General features: G+C 48.2%; 3 protein-coding genes across 13 annotated transcripts in view; 2 read left to right on the forward strand and 1 right to left on the reverse strand.

Moving 5' to 3' along the window:
- NDRG4 (NDRG family member 4) overlaps positions 1-4412 on the forward strand; it is a 43080-nt gene extending 38668 nt beyond the window's left edge. For 3 of the 5 annotated variants that reach the window (XM_065925434.1, XM_065925429.1, XM_065925432.1), the window contains 2 exons: positions 1496-1534; positions 2298-4412. In XM_065925434.1, coding sequence (XP_065781506.1) covers positions 1496-1534; positions 2298-2452 — 194 coding nt within the window. In that variant the 3' untranslated portion in view covers positions 2453-4412. The remainder of the gene's footprint in view (positions 1-1495; positions 1535-2297) is intronic. The other 2 variants (XM_065925430.1, XM_065925433.1) reach the window with 1 other exon arrangement.
- Positions 4413-5634: 1222 nt separating this feature from the next.
- Positions 5635-10384, forward strand: SETD6 (SET domain containing 6, protein lysine methyltransferase). Its single transcript, XM_065925442.1, has 9 exons — positions 5635-5744; positions 5957-6049; positions 6130-6274; positions 6348-6489; positions 6624-6818; positions 6935-7055; positions 8108-8285; positions 8408-8550; positions 8702-10384. Exons 1-9 carry the CDS (start codon positions 5718-5720, stop codon positions 9005-9007), a joined length of 1350 nt encoding a protein of 449 aa, XP_065781514.1. The 5' UTR covers positions 5635-5717; the 3' UTR covers positions 9008-10384.
- Positions 10385-10571: 187 nt separating this feature from the next.
- CNOT1 (CCR4-NOT transcription complex subunit 1) overlaps positions 10572-16571 on the reverse strand; it is an 83294-nt gene continuing 77294 nt past the window's right edge. For all 7 annotated transcript variants that reach the window (XM_065925440.1, XM_065925437.1, XM_065925441.1 and 4 more), the window contains exons 44-49: positions 16196-16369; positions 15174-15323; positions 14316-14496; positions 12884-13016; positions 11077-11211; positions 10572-10913 (exon numbers count right to left, since the gene is read on the reverse strand). In XM_065925440.1, coding sequence (XP_065781512.1) covers positions 10835-10913; positions 11077-11211; positions 12884-13016; positions 14316-14496; positions 15174-15323; positions 16196-16369 — 852 coding nt within the window. In that variant the 3' untranslated portion in view covers positions 10572-10834. The remainder of the gene's footprint in view (positions 10914-11076; positions 11212-12883; positions 13017-14315; positions 14497-15173; positions 15324-16195; positions 16370-16571) is intronic.

Below are 16571 nucleotides of genomic sequence, written 5' to 3' on the forward strand. Positions count from 1 at the left end.
GGCTGTTAAGTCGGTGATCCCAGGCCAGGCCCTGCCCTCCTGTACCCTTAGAGAGGAAGGCTTTGGGGCGCTGTCCTCATGGCAGGACTGGGCCTGTTGGGGTGGGGAGCTCTTCTCCCAGCCCGAGGGGACCCAGGCCTGGAGCTGAATCCTGCCAGGGAGGCCTGCCTAGGGGTGTCATCCACACCATGCCCCCAGCTGGGCCTCCAGCACCGGAAAAGGGCTGGGAAGGTGCTGGATGGTGCAGGGGGCAGCAGAGAAGCAGGCTTGGAGTCTGGGAACTGGGGAAGGCGCGTGAGGCCATCCGGATGTGAGGAGAGCTAAAAGCAGCCAAGCCTGGGGGCAGCAGACCTGAAGACCCCGAGGTCACAGGGGCAGTGGGGTGGGTGGAACCCGCTCCCTGCGGCCCCCAGCTTCCCCTCGTGCAGGGGTGAGACCCTGCTCCTGAGCCCCTTCTGCACACACACGCCCCTTTGATGACACAGGTGTATTCCCTGAGCTCCTCCCATCTCCCCCTTATGCCTGGCTCTCCTCCTGGAAGCAGACTTCCTCTCCCTGAATTTGTTTTCTTCCCCCTCAACTTCAGTCTCTGGAGCTTGTGTCTTGGGAGGACAGGCCTATAGGGAAAGACGGTGAGGGGTGGGGGTCCAGCCAGGAATCGAACTCCTCCCAGCCTCCAGGGGACCGGGCCCCCCTGCCAGCCTGCCTGGGGACAAGTGGGGCAACGAAAGGCCAAGCCCCACAGTGAGACCCAGCAGGGACACGGAGCCCCGGAGGTGCCCGGAGAACACGGCTGGGACGGGTGGGAGCAGTACTTGTCGGGGCCGGGACCTGTTCTCTGGGCCCCGGGAGGAATACCACCAGGCAGCTCAAGAGCTGGGAAGATTTGAGAGATTGTACAGGCCTCGATCCAGGGCTTCCCAGGCAGCTAAGTGGGAAAAAACATCCACCTGCCAATGCAGGAGACCTGGGTTCGATCCCTGGGTTGGGAAGATCCCCTGGAGGAGGATATGGCAACTCGCTCCAGTATTCTTACCTGGAGAATCCCATGGACAGGGAAGCCTGGCGGGCTACAGTTCATAGGATCACAAAGAACCGGACACGACTGAGCACGCACAGATGGGCCTCTATCCACGGGGATACTGAGCCCAGTGGAGTGGTGAGGGTGCCAGGAACAGGTTATAGTCCTCACGGGCCTTGTCGGCAGAGCCCCCAGGACTGTATCCGGGCTGGAGAAGCGGAGGCGGATGAGTGCCCCACCCTGCTCTCTGGGCTCCTTGGGGCAGACTGACATCAGTGGCTCCTCCTGGGGCCGCTGCAGTAAGGGGAGGGGGCGGGAGGGGGCTCCCTGAGGCTCGGGCCCTGCCCCCAGCCTCTCTCTGCCTGCCTCTCCTCTCCCCTCCGGCCCATCTCAAGGCCCGGCTGCGCCGGACTGCCTCTTCACCCGTGTTCTGTGTCTCCCCCACCCCGCCCCCGGCTCTGTCTTTTCTCTTAGTTGCGTACTTGAAGGACCGAAGGCTGAGTGGAGGAGCAGGTAGCCCCGCAGCCCCTCCCCTGATGCATGGATCCCGCCGCCGTTGCCCCGGGCCCCCCTGCTCCTCCCTCTATGCAGCGCTGCAGCCAAGCCGCATCTTGCCGTGGAAACTTCTTGTGCCGCTTTTCCGTGGGCCCTGTCCCATTTAGGGCTCCGGAGTGGTCGGGCTTTAGACCAGTCGTGCTTCTAGGTTCCCCGGGGCCCTGTGGCTTCCAGAGCCCTCGCAGTTGGAGCCAGAACCTCTCAGAGGTGTCAGCCCTGGGGTCAGGGCCAAGCCACGCCTGAGCTGGACAGGTGGCCGGCGGAGGTCAGGAAGGAAGCATTTGCTCCCTGCGAGTTTATCTCGCTTGTGTGACTCTGAATAATGGACTCAGGGCCGTCTGAGGCTACCACACCTTGCCCTTCTTTACACAGCTGATCTCCCCCCGCCTGGCCCCATTGTCCTTCTGAGGGAGGCAGAATTAGAAAGAGCGTCCCATCCTTTCCCTGGCTCAAGGACACGTGGTTGATCATCAGTTGCTGCCCCGCTGGGGCTCTTGTGAGGAGGGTCCTGCCGGCCCCGGTGGCCCCGCCCCTGGGGCGCACTCCCTGTCGCTGGCGTTGCATGACCGTAGAGCCCTGGCTGCGGATGGGCCTCCGTGCCTCCGTCGGAAGAACGGGTCTCGCTGGCCGCTTTGCTTGCGTAAATCCTTCTCCCTTCTCCCTCGTGCCCGCGCCCGCCCCGCCGGCCGGTCCTCACCCGCGGCGCCCTCTCTGTCTGCAGTGCCCTCGGCCAGCATGACTCGTCTTGCCCGCTCGCGCACCGCGTCCCTCACCAGCGCCAGCTCGGTGGACGGTGGCCGCCCGCAGGCCTGCACCCACTCGGAGAGCAGCGAGGGGCTGGGCCAGGTCAACCACACCATGGAGGTGTCCTGTTGAAGCCCCGGGTCCCGCGAAGACGCCCACTCGTCCCCCTCCACCCGCATCGACGTCCCACGGCCACCCTCTCGCGGCTCATTTCCCCTTTAGTTTATTTTTGTGAGGGCAAAGGGGGAGGAAATGGGGTTACTTCTCTTTTGTTTAAAAAGAAGAGGGGATCCGTCTAGATGCTGCAGCGGAAGTCTCCAGATGGTTTGAGGGGCTCACTCCTCCCCACCCCATTCCCCTCACGCACCTCGTTAACTTGGCTGGCTCAGTCCCTCTCTTCCGACTCCCCAAGGCCCCGCCCGGCACAGTGAGGGCACCTTTCCAGGGAGGGAAGGGGATTAGCTCAGGAAAGACTCAGAGTCCTCCTCTGACCAGGATCCAGGATAACATCCTGGGTCAAAGAAAGCATGGGTTGACCCCCTGGGCCAGGCATGTTTTAAGATGGGGAGGGGGTTTTGAGATGGTGGGTGCTGGGCCAGCCGGAACACGGAAGGGTCCAGCTCGCGGGCTGGCGTGAGAACCAGGAGACAGCTCCTTTCCCCTGCAGCCCCAACACCCAGCTCGTCTGTTTCTCGTCTTAGCACCTATGACAATCGTCTGAACAGCAGCCACAAGGGGGCGCTACTACCAGACAGCAGTTTTGCGGGTGCTCTCCTGGCAGGCCTGGTGCCCTAGGGCCAGGCAGGCAGGGGCTGAAGGGGGCTGCTTTGAACACGGAGACAGAACGTGGAGGACCTGAGGGCAGGAACCCCACAGACTGTCCCTTCCAGCCCCACACTCGGCCACCTCCTGGCCCTGGCCGGTTGCTGAGCCCAGGCCCTGAGGCAGAACCTCACCTGGTCCTCTGCCTCCACAGGGAGCTGACTGGGGCTGAGGTTAAAGGCTGGGATAGCCTTTGCGTGTTGGGTGCATTTCTGAGAACTTCGTGGTGACTGCTTTTGGAAGCCTGCACAGTGGCGGCTCAGAGTTCCATAGAGTTCCCTCAGAGACCCCCCTTTTTGCCCCCAGGTTCCTTGGAGGACAACTCAGCAGCAGCGTGGCCAAGGTCACTAGAAATGTTTCTAGAGAGAGTCCTAGACAAGATAAGCCAGTGTTTCACATAGGCACCACTGAGCAAGTTCATGCGGAGAAACCTGGTCCAAGGTAGTCCCACATCACCGTCTTAGCCAGATGGAGGAGGCCTAGGCTGGGGCTTGCTGGCGCCCGGGGTGGGAGGTGACGTTTCCTGAAGTGAACAAGGGCCAGGCAGAAGAGCAAGGCTCTCCACACCCCAGCCCCTTCCTGTCACCCGAAGCCCAGCAGTGTGCCATATACTTCCTGTCCACCCACCTTACCAGGTAGAATCTCCTGGCCCAGAAACCAGAAGCCATTTGTCTCTAAGCCTAAATCAATTGCCATAAGCCCCCAAATGAGCAAAGAGAAGAGAAGAGAGCAATGAAAAATGCAGGACTGTGGAGGGGGGTGGGTGCTTGTGGGGCTGAGACACCTGCATCCACATTTCCTCTGCACACATCACCCCCTTCTATACTCTTAAGCCATTACTCTAGACTGCTCTAGAACCCGTGGAGTGTTAGTCCGTCCCCAGTTCTGTTCACTCACGTGCTTCCTCTGAATATCGAATGTGACTGTTTGAAAAGCTGGTGGAATTAATCCCTTACTGTAGATAGCGCTGTGAAACTTGGATTTCTTTTCTGTGTTCTTTCAGATGAGATATCTATAAATATCTATACATTATATATATGTATATTGGGTACCCCCACGTGTGGCTTTCCATCGGAGGTTCTGTCTTCTTTGGTCAAAGTGAACTTTTAATGGAATTTATTATTTTCCTCTCTGTACAAAGTGAAGAGCCTACTCTTGTGTATTCTGGTGGCTGATGTCCTGAGACTCTTAAGATGACAAAATGTAAAACAAAACCCCTTGTCAACGTAGAAAGAGTTAACTGTGCTGAAAAACTAATAAAGTCATAAGAAGAATTTGAGTATGGTGATGTTATGCCCATTGTGAGAAGCTTTGAAAGAGAAAGATTAAGCTGGTGAGGCTGCTGCTTCCTGGGTTTTAGGTGGGGTTGAACGTGTAGAGTGAAGACAGGCATTTCCATCCATCTCTGTATTTCCAGATCTTGTCACATTCCACAAGGTAGATATTAATTATCCTAGCTTCACAGCTGAGAAAACTTAATTTGCCCTAATAAGAGACCAAAGTGGGAGCTGACCGTGGCAGTAATTGACTTCAAAACCAGATCTGTAATCTCTATGTTCGCTGCCTTTAATTTCTTAAATCTAACGACATGCTGTTTCCCCGTGTTTAACCACCATTTCTGATTCATTCACTATCCTGCTGTTTGTCAGCTACTAAAGTAAGTAAATAAAAGCAAACCCCTCCTTCTGCTCTGCAGAAGCAAGACAGGGTCTGTTCTAGTTTGGGGAGCCCCGCCCACTCCCCACGAAACAGTGCGCAAACCGCTCTATCCGCGCTCCCAGTCGACCTCTCGCGAGGCCTTCCCTTCGCATGCATCCAGAACCAGATTTTGCACTTCAACCAGGCTTCTACCTCTGCTGTCCCAGACCTAAGCAGGGAAGCTTTGTGCCTGGCTCAGACCAGGCTCAAGGCGGCAAAAGGACACGCCTTCTTGCACCCAACCGCACGTTTTCTAAACCCAGTTGCGGACACTTGGCCTCAAAGATGTTTTCAGCGGGGATGATATCAGTTCAGTTCAGTCGCCCAGTCGTGTCCATCTCTTTGCGACCCCATGGACTGCAGCACGCCAGGCCTCCCTGTCCATAGCCAACTCCCGGAGCTTACTCAAACCCATGTCCATTGAGTGGGTGATGCTATCCAACCATCGCATCCTCTGTCGTCCCCTTCTCCTCCCGCCTTCAAGCTTTCCTAGCATCAGGGTCTTGTTCCAATGAGTCGGTTCTTCACATCAGGTGGCCAAAGTATTGGAGTTTCAGCTTCAGCATCAGTCCTTCCAATGAATATTTAGGAATGATTTCCTTTAGGATGGACTGGTTGGATCTCCTTGCAGTCCAGGGGACTCTCAAGAGTCTTCTCCAGCACCACAGTCCAAAAGCTGCTGCTGCTACTGCTAAGTCGTTTCAGTCGTGTCCGACTCTGCTGAGTGCGGATCCCCGCTTATATTACGCGTGAAGGCGAAATGAACGTCACGTGGTCCGGGGCGGGGACATAGGCCCCGCCCTCGAAAGTCCGGCCCCGGGACGCCGGAAGCGCCGGTGCGGATCTACTGACTAGCGAGGCTCCGTGCCCTCGGACCATGGCGACTCAGGCGAAGCGCCGGCGGGTAAGTCAAGGCGGGCGGCGCGGGTGCACCCCTCACCACCGCGCCACGCCATTCTCCCGCGGCGCGCCGCTCCGCGCCCTGCCGCGGGCCATTCGCCGCTCCCCGTGTCCCCTCCCCAACCCCGGACCTTCCTCCGCGCGCGCGCCGCCGTCTTCTCCGCCCCCAGCCAGCTCTCCCGGGCGGGGCCGCGCCACTGCGCTTGCCTGTCTTAGGTGGCCGGGCCTGCCGGCAGCGGCGACGACCCGGCCCCGGTGGCCAGCTTCCTGAGCTGGTGCCAGCGGGTGGGACTGGAGCTGAGTCCCAAGGTGAGAGGGGGACTGGGGGAGGCGGGTGCAGCGGGGAAGCGGGCGCGGGCCAGCTCTGAGCGGCCGTTCTCTCTGCTCAGGTGGCGGTGAGCCGGCAGGGCACGGTGGCCGGCTACGGCATGGTGGCCCGGGAGAGCGTGCAGCCCGGGGAACTGCTGTTCGCGGTGCCGCGGGCCGCGCTCCTGTCGCAGCACACCTGCTCCATCAGCGGCGTGCTGGAACGAGGTGGGCACGCCGACAGGGGTGGAGAGACGCCGAGTTGGGCCCGCGGGGTCCCTAATCTCCGTGTCTCCCCCAGAGCGAGGCGCGCTGCAGAGCCAGTCGGGCTGGGTGCCGCTGCTGCTGGCGCTGCTCCACGAGATGCAGGCCCCGGCCTCGCCCTGGAGCCCCTACTTTGCGCTCTGGCCCGAGCTGGGCCGCTTGGAGCACCCCATGTTCTGGTGAGAGCCGTAGGAGGGGCTGGGGAGCGCCAACACCGTACGTAGCCTGGCTCGAACCGCTTGCCCTCGGGACACGGGTGCCAAGCGCTAGCCTCGGTAGGTTGGGTGAAGAACCCTGGGGGGTGTCACCGCAGGCCCGAGGAGGAGCGCCGGCGACTGCTGCAGGGTACAGGCGTACCCGAGGCCGTGGAGAAGGATTTGGCCAACATCCGCGGCGAGTATTCTTCCATTGTGCTGCCCTTTATGGAAGCCCACCCCGATCTTTTCAGCCCCAGGGTCCGATCTCTGGAACTCTACCGCCAGCTCGTGGCTCTTGTGATGGCCTACAGGTCAGTGAGCGGAGCCTTGCAGAGGACTCTGTAAGAACTCTGTTGAGTGATCAGAAGGGAAAGGACAGTGAGCCCCACCCCAGCACTGGGCTTTAGCCAAGTTCTCTCTGTGGCAGCTTTCAGGAACCACTGGAGGAAGAGGAGGATGAAAAGGAGCCAAACTCCCCTTTGATGGTGCCTGCTGCAGACATACTAAACCATTTAGCCAATCACAATGCCAATCTAGAATACTCTCCAGTGAGTGGATCCCTCCCAGTTCTTGTTTATGTGCCTTGATGCTTGGGCATTTGAATCAAACCAATGTCTTCTTTATGCTGGCCTGGCAATTGAGCCAAATGGGCTCTGTTCTCCTCATGCTAGAAATGAGTATGTGAAATTAGTTCGTCCGCTATGTACTTTGCTTGCATATTACAGTGAAGTTCTTCGAACACAAAGCCCTCAAAGAAAGTTGGGGTTAATCCTCTGCTAAACCTGTGCTATCGTTGTTTTGGTGCTTTAGGTCCGTTCTGTGCAGTGTCAATGAGCTGAAATTGTGTCAGGGCCCTGTGGACAACAATCTGGAACAGCCATAGCATCAGTATTTTTCAGAAGAGGGGATGTTCCTAAGAAAGGGTTTAAGATGATACCAGGACTGTGTTTGTATCTGTTCTATTTGCTAAGTGGAAAACTGCAAGAAAAGATGTAAGTTTATGGAGTTAAAAATTAGGAAATGGCCGTTATTTTTAAAACCTTGTCTCCATTTGCTGTTCCTACTTTGATCTGGGTTGTGATTTTTTTTGTTGGTTTTATTTGCGGAGCTGCACATATCTTAAGTTACCCAACCAGGGATTGAGTCCTAATCTCTGAACCACCAGTGAATTTCCTTTGATCTGGGTTTGTTTTTTTTTTTTTTGCTGCACTGTGCAGCACATAGGATCTTAGTTCCCCAAGCAGGGATGGAACCCATACCTCACTGCAGTGGAAGCTTGGAGTCTTAACCACTAAGACCACCAGGAAGTCCTCTGTAATTCATTTTTTAAAGCTAGCAACTTTCTGAAGTGCTTGAGATGACTGAGCAGAGGTTTCACCTACTAAAGCATTGGACTGAGTTTCAACTTTTATAAGCTTCACTTGTTTTATTCTATAGCACAGGATCTTAACTAAAAGTAGAATGTTGGTAGATATAGCATCAGTCTCATCACTGAACTATACCTATTGGAAGGAACTTTACTTTCCTAGGAGCGAAGTCATCTTCTTAGGGGTGGCCTGGAAAGGGCTTGACCCCCAGCTTTTGAATCCTTCCACCCCAGACTTGTCTTCGGATGGTGGCCATTCAGCCCATTCCTAAAGGCCATGAGATCTTCAACACTTATGGGCAAATGGCTAACTGGCAGCTGATTCACATGTATGGTTTTGCTGAACCGTATCCCAACATGAATGACACAGCTGACATTCAGATGGTGACTGTTCGTGAAGCCGCGTTACAGGGTGAGTGGTTTAACCCAGACACTGGTGTATGCGTGTCTATCCCTGCCCTCTTTTTGTGGACTAAGGAGAAATGAGGTTTTGGGTTTACCAGGACTTTCACACTGGTACTTTTCTATCTATAGGAACAAAAGTTGAAGCTGAAAGGCTCCTACTGTATGAACGCTGGGATTTCTTATGCAAATTGGAGATGGTAGGGGAAGAGGGAGCCTTCGTGATTGGGCGTGAAGAGGTACTGACTGAAGAGGAACTGGCCGCTACACTCAAGGTAAATGCTCAAAATGAGTATTTAGAGCTAGATAAGAGGAAAGGTGGCCTGGACAGAGTACACTTAATGCTGCCAAGATAGGCCAGCTTCTCTGTTTCAGAAACATGCAAGTATTACATCCTACTTTAAAGGGCCCCTTGGTTGCTTCTAGGTACTGTGCATGCCTGCTGAGGAGTTCAGAGAATTTAAAGACCAGAATGGATGGGAAGATGATAAAAGCAAAGACGACAGCCTGACAATCACAGATATCCCCAAACTCAAAGCATCATGGAGACAGCTTCTTCGGGACAGTGTTTTGTTGACCCTGCAAACCTATGCCACAGACTTAAAAACTGAGCAAGATTTACTCAGCAACAAGGAGGTCTATGCGGCACTTAGCTGGAGGGAACAGCAAGCCTTACAGGTGCGTTACGGTCAGAAGATGATTCTACACCGGCTGTTGGAGCTGACATGTTAGCAGGCTCCCTTCTGCCTGAAGGAGTATCCGGAAGAGGAACTTCATGCTAAGCTGGTATGCACTGATGCTTGGAAAGAAGTAAAATTTGAATCTTCTGTTTTGTGTTTTGTACTAATATCAAAAGGAAAGGTAGCGAAATTGTTAAACTAGGATGAACTCCAAGGTAAGAGCGACATGCCGAGGACTGGGAGCAGCAGACTTGTGAATCGCTGCTGTTACGAACACTGATCAAGTTTGTAGCTGTTTTGTTGTCAAGTTTGAACCAAAGCAGAAATGTGATAGTGATACACTTTGTTGTAGTCTAGCATTTAAGAACATGGAGTTTGAAAGTAGACCTGGTTTCAAATCTAGGTAGGTCTATTTTGAGCAACCACTTTCTCTTTTTTAAAAAACTGTTGGAGGATTTAGTAAGCTATGTTACTGGGACTCTGAGCAATTATTTTAATTCCTTAGCAGCCTAAGATACCAGTGACATACAAGCCCCCACATAAGATTTCTATTTATCTTGTATATTCAAGTGGGATAAATATAAACTATGAACCTAGTCCTATTCCTTTTCTTTTAAAAATTATATCAAAACGCCGTGAGGGTCAATTTTTTTAAACTGGCATTTTGAATTTAACCACAGAAACCTGGTGCAATTAACTTTTAGAAAGGAAAAGGAAAACACTACACAGAAATCACTTCCTTATTTAAAAATGCTGCTTTGGTAGTGGAAAAACCTTGCATTCAGCAAAAGCTGGTGTTCCCCAATGGGAAGGCTGGGTGGTCCACTTTCCTCCTCACCACCAGCACTAGCTGCTACTGAGAAAGGCACAGTGGACTCGTGTGTGTCAGAACTTTAATGTTTGACTACAGTATGCATACACATACAAGAAGTAGGGAGGCTAAAGTCCAGGAACTAGAAAGGCTACAAAATACACCACATGGACCAATACACTTACAAAACATTCAAAATCCTTACAAAAGGGGCTGTATTGGTCCTTTTGACTTCTTTGTTGAACTCAGCCTGTATGGCCATTCACTGGGATAATGGGGAAGGGCAATTCATACTATTTGGCTCCATTCTGCACAATTTACAAGTTACTGTAATGAGATGGGGGAGCTTTAGACCTGGCTAGGCTTCCCCTTATAAAAAGTGTCTCCCAGGGCCCAAGAAGGTGTGTTCTCCAGCGGGAAAGAGAAAATGATGCTCTCCCAGCAGCAAACTGAAGATGTGGGGAAGAGGTAAAATAAAAAACCCATGGGATCTCAAATGTGAACTCTGCACATGTTCCTGGCATACCAGATTCTACACATCATTTTTAAAAAAAACTTGGTGATTTTCAAGGTCCCTGTCCATATTTAAAAAAAATAATAAGTTACACAATATTTAAACTGGCGTTCTTGCTATTCTTTGGGACACCTGGAATGTCAGAAGACATGTCGCTATGCGCCGCCCCCACCCCACCCCCAGACAAGTACCTGGCATCAGCAGCTCCTTCCATTATAAACTGGGCAGGTACCAGTTTACCTACTTGTCTTGAACACATTTTGCACAAACCCAAGAAGTTTCAGACAAAGGTTTTCTCTTTCATATATTTACACAAGTTCAAAATGATATTCACAGCATCTTCTAAATTTTGGCCAAGAGTCAAAAAAATGCATTTAAACTTTGGAACGTGTCCACATAGACAGGTAGCTGACCCAAACAGTAACTGGGGCAGATACCCAAGAACCAAAGGGCCGGAAAAGTCAGGAAGAGCTGAAAGGATCTTCAGCCAGTTTATGAACTTGGTACAGTGGGACCTCCAGGCAGACACATTTACAACAGAGATGTGGTTCCATCTAACTGGCACCTGTCCCTTCCATTACTTGCTGAGCCTGCTTTTGTCCCATGCAGCACTGTGCGACGGACTGGAATAACCTGAAGAATGAAGACAAGTAATAAGCTGGTGAGAAAAATTCAGGCCTTGTGTCTTACTAATTTTGGCTACTACTTCCCTTCTTAATCACCCACCCAAGCTGAAGCCATCAAATGATTATTTCCCCTGTCTTAAGAATGAAATAATGAATTACTTTTGACTCACTTTTCAATTTCTGGGGCACAGTGTACAAATTCATGGTTCCAGAATTTAAATGCTGGGTTTTTAATCAGTTCAATGAAGGTGATAAGAAGACCCCAAGGATGTGGCCTATTTACAATCAACCGTTCCAAAAGAACCCTGGAGAATGGAAGAAAAAGTTGTTCAATGCACAGGAAAACGCCAGATCATGACCACTTCTCCATTAGCTTTAGAAAAGGAAGGTGGATATACAGGATAGTTAGCATAAATAGATCCTAGAATTACGTAAAGTAGGTTTGAACCCCACCTCTTCCCATTACTGAGCCTAGAAAACTAAGGTAATGGATAATAGATTACATGGCAAAGAGAAGGTAATCACCTAAAGAATACATATTCAAATAGGAAGTAAGAATTTTAATACTACTAGGACACATGTAAACTGGATGGGATGATTCTTCTGAATGGCAGTCAGTATTGGCTTAAATATTCACATCCTCTGACCTAACCAACTGTACTTCTAAATTTATCCTAAAGATGTAATAAAGCACAGGAACAAAGACATGAATACAAGGATGTTCACTGACAGCTTTATATGTAATCACAAAAAGGACTTTTATCATCTGTACATCTAACAATAAAATACTAATTAATTTTAGTATATAAAACTAAGGAATATTAATACCTAGAAACTAATAATAGGTGAAGGGGCAAGTTTAAGAAGTCTGGTCCAGTTCTTTAAGTTTGCCTGTATCTCTCTCACTAGGATGCACCCATTTCCTAATCTGCAAATGCTGTATATAGTCTAAGCAATCTGCAATAGATTCCTAACTATTGTTAGTAAAACACAAGTATGAGCCTGTTATTTCTCCTGCTTAAAACCTTACAACCCCTAGAGTTCAAAAGTCTGTTCTGTTGAACTCTAGGGGAGAACGTGAGGGTGGGATGTTTTGAAAGAACAGCATGTATATTATCTATGGTGAAACGGACCACCAGCCCAGGTGGGATACATGAGTCAGGTGCTCGGGCCTGGTGCACTGGGAGGACCCTGAGGAGTCAGGTGGGGAGGGAGGTGGGAGGGGGGATCGGGATGGGGAATACGTGTAACTATATGGCTGATTCATGTCAATGTATGACAAAACCCACTGAAATGTTGTAAAGTGATTGGCCTCCAACTAATAAAATAATATTAAAAAAAAAAAAAAACCAAAAAAAAAAAACCTTACAACCTACAGGTAATGAAAACAAGTTTAAGCTCTTTAACATGACCTTTGAAAGGCCTGATGCTTCAGAACTCAGGTTAAATATGCTGACACCACCACTTGAGAAAAATCCCTTATCTATAAAAATACTGGCACCTTGTGTTGAAAACTACTTTTTGGTTTCAACAATGATTAGTAATTCTGTGTGTGTGTGTGTGTGTGTGTGTGTGTGTGTCTGCGCCCATCAGACTAACTTTCAGGAGGGCAGGAACCAAGTCCTTTTGTTCACAACTATTTAACACATGGGCTTCCCAGGCGGTTCAACAGTAAAGAATCTGCCTGCCTATGCAGATGCAAGAGATGTGGGTTCCATTCTTGGTTTGGGAAGATCTCCTGGAGAAGGAAAGGCTATCCATTCCAGTATTCTTGTCTGGAGAATACCCAGTATTTTTGTCTGGACGAAGAAGCCAGGTGGGTTACAGTCCATAGGGTCCAAAGAATGAGACACGCCTAAGCACGCATGCATTTAACACAGATACTCACTGAACATGGAATGCATAGGAAAAACTCAGAATTCATAGTAAAAGGGAAGAGGTTCCATTTAGAAACTCCGAAAAACACTTCTGTCTTACCTTGTGATCTGTTCTTGAATAGCTTCAGTGTTGGCCTCTGCAAAAAGGTACAGCATGGTACAGCTGAAGTAGTGAGTGTGGCTATTTGGGTACCGCAGCTGATTTGCAATTGCATTCAAGAAGAGATACCGACCTAGAAATTAAGACAGCTTAGCGAGAACTTGTTCTTCAAAGGCTGAATCATTACTGGCTAGGGTTTGGATTTCTGATAAAGGCTCTCATGTTATCCTTTGGTTTCAACCAGTGGGACTTGGACCCCCAAAGAGTTTTCATTTCTGTGGGTTTTACTTCACTATTTTCCACAGTAAAAAATTTTTTAGTTGAAAACTATTTTGAGAACTATGGCATATTAATATAACATGTAATAAAAAAAATTAAGTATGTCCCCCCAAAAAACTTTATTATTATATAGAGTGTCAATGTTTTACATTCTGCTGGATTCTCATTTCTGCCCTTTTGTTCAGTCTCTTCCAGTATGGTATTTCATTCATGTAGCCTCTGGAAACCTTCACTGTAAACTAGTAACAAAGTGAGTGAAAAAAAGCAAATGTTTCATTATGAAAATAGTTTTGACCTCACAGTCCCTCTATAAGGGATAACCCACCAAGGGTTCCCAGTCTCTACTTTGAAACTAGCATCATCTTAACTGGATTTGGTTGTCTTTGCCTGCTTGGTATTACTCACAATGAGCTTCAACACTGCCTTGGAGACTACCCTCTTTTTTTGCTGTTGGGCTCTGGATGCAGTGGTATTCACCTGTGTTAAATCTTGATTTTTAAGCTGTCTCAGACAACCCCCCCCCCCCCACCTCCCCGGACAAATATGCAAGTAGTATATACTTAAGACTAGCCTCTCAAGGATCCATAGCGAAGTTAAAAAGCCAAGACAAGCAGGACTGTATAGTTGGTCACCACCTACTTGGGTCTCTATTACAATCAATACAGAACACCAAAAGATGTCGTTCAAGCAAGGGAGATACAACCTACACCAGAAATTATAATGTGAACATTTTGCAAAGCAGGTAGGGGAAGTCCTATTCATTAATCTTTCTTTACACATGGAATATGTAACACACTGCCTGGCAAAGAGGCACCAATAATGCTGGAATAAAAAGGCTAGCAGAACAAGTGAGCCTATCTTTAAAAGAGAGGCTAGTAAAAAGAATGTTTATTTTCACACTAAAAAAACAACAACAACAAAACACTCGTATATACTGAAATATTAACTGATGTGGTAAGGATTCTGGATGGTCCCCCAACCCCCGTATGCCTTCTGTGTTTTCTGCATTGAGCAGATACTATTGAATTAAAATAATCAGCCAGACCTATAATCATATTGACAGAACACTCTATTGTGGCTTAAAGTATTTTTAGGACCAGACTATGACTAAACACACAGAAAACCTGACTGAGAACTGGCTGGCTCCACTCACCTTCAGTGTCCAAATCCACAGCCAGGTTCTGGAAGATGTCCATGTGAGCCGAGTGCGTGATGGTGCTCATTGAAGGTGTGCTGCCCTTGTTGTGGATGTGTGCAATGGCCTGAGTCCCTACATAGAGCACCAGTGCATTAATGAGCTGGAGGTTGTAGCGATTACCAGGCTCATTGGATACCTAGGTGAACAAAACAGAAAGCTCCTGAGTGACTTGCACCGATAGTGATTTAAGCACTGATTTAGACACCAACAGTTCTAAGAATCCTTTTTATGACTTTCAGAGAAAAGCTGAACTGCTCCCAATATTCTCTGTGACTTAAATTTTAGAAGTTTGCTTTGATTTTGTATGGTTATGATAGTGTGTCAGTAACAGAGGTATGATTTCCCTTGGGAAACCAAAGCTTTAACAGTTATCAGCACAAAAATAAACTTTATAAAGTCAAAATATGCATTATCTCACTTATTTAAAAAAAAAAAGAAGAGGGGAAAAAGATGTGGTTTCTTGGTATGGGAAGACTGGAAAAATAATACAGCCTCAATCATTTTCTAACAGCAAACTGAATCAGAATCCATTTATGTAGAAGAGTCTTGAAGTATGGGAGTGATTATCAGCAACCTAGTCTTATAGAAAACCAGTCCATTCCCTGGCTGCCTCTTCCAAGATTATGCTATTGATGTATAGGATAAATATTATGTACTTATGCTAAAATGTATAATATAATCTCATCCATTAAAAATGACAATGTGCTTTAAAACCTTTAAAGCAGGTTGAAATGAGACCATGCATAGGACTAACTATGCATATCAAGTACTTTCTATGAAAGACACAACCAAGTTTCAGTCAAACCAATTAACCTGTAGGTTGCTGCGCAGATCAGACAGGAAAGTGACGGGTGATCGAGTTTTAAGATAGGAATCCAGATCCTTTTTGAATTGAGGTGGCATCACTCCAGTAAAATTGGTGAGAATCCGGGGAGCAATGTTAATTTCACTCAACATATCCACCTGCCACAAACAAATACAAGAATCACAATCAGAAGCATTTGTAGGGCCTTAATAGCAAACTGCCTCTATGCTAGAAAGTTGTTTATATAGAATTTTGTCTTGAAGAGTATTCAGTCATTTAAAAAAATTTTATTGAAATACAGCAATTTACAATGTGTTAATTTCTGCTACACAGCAAAGTGTTATTAATTAGAAGAAATAGATTACTCAAAGGTACCTATATACAAAATGATAGTAATTTCTCATTCTATACTATTTTATCCTTAAAATAAGGCACAATAGGTATCTTTTGTAGAAGTCTAGTTTAAAATACAGAATGAGATTCTTTGCTTACCAAGAGCCCTAGTCTTTGAAAAGATGCCCCCAGCAAAGTTAAGACATCATATTCTCTACTTGAAAAAAAATGCACATGACAGAAGAAAAGAGTAAAAAACAAAAATTACAGTAGCCATGTAAGGGTGGTATGATCTTAATACAGTCCCTTCTCATTTTTGACAGTTTAAACAAAATGCAAGTACACACCTATGAAATATGGCATTACTAGTGTCTATTCTGCAATGCTGCGCCACTGGGGCCACCCAACAAATGACTGGCCCAATACCCAGGTTGAGGTTCTGTAAATACAGCTATATTTAATATCAAGATTGAAAACAGCAACTAGACAAATACTGTGAACCAATATCCAGCAGCAGTCTCATACTTTATCAGGTTTAATAACATAACTGCTTCCCCCCAAAGAGCATCGTTATCTAACTGGTAACTTGTAGGTATGTGTGTGCTGGGGGTAGCATATACCTCTCTTAGCAGAGAAAGGACTAGGACTAAAATATTAACATACAACTTTTTTTTCCTTAAACTATTTAGAACTTTACCTTCAGATTAGGAGTGAATGGGTCTGGGAGCCTCATGTTTCTTGGGAAGGCACTCAGGATCAGATTTCTTAGCTGGATACAATTAGGTGGGATCACGTCACAGAATCCATAATGGTAATCACAAAGGAACTCGGGAAAATCATGCAAAAGAACCAGCAGCACCCTTAAAGTGCCCTATTTTTCAAAAACAAGAAAAACATTGGCTGTTTCCACATTAAGTAAGAAAACAAGAGTAACATTTTTACTATTATAAATTTAACTGAAGGGAGGGAGAAAAGGCAAAACTAGGTACCCAGAGTTTATAAAAAATTAAAAATACAACTTACCAAAACCCAAACAAGAAAATCTGAATAGCCCTTTATAATAAAGAAGTTAA

The sequence above is a fragment of the Muntiacus reevesi genome, chromosome 2 (assembly GCF_963930625.1).
Source record: "Muntiacus reevesi chromosome 2, mMunRee1.1, whole genome shotgun sequence".
NCBI classification, from domain to species: Eukaryota; Metazoa; Chordata; class Mammalia; order Artiodactyla; family Cervidae; genus Muntiacus; species Muntiacus reevesi.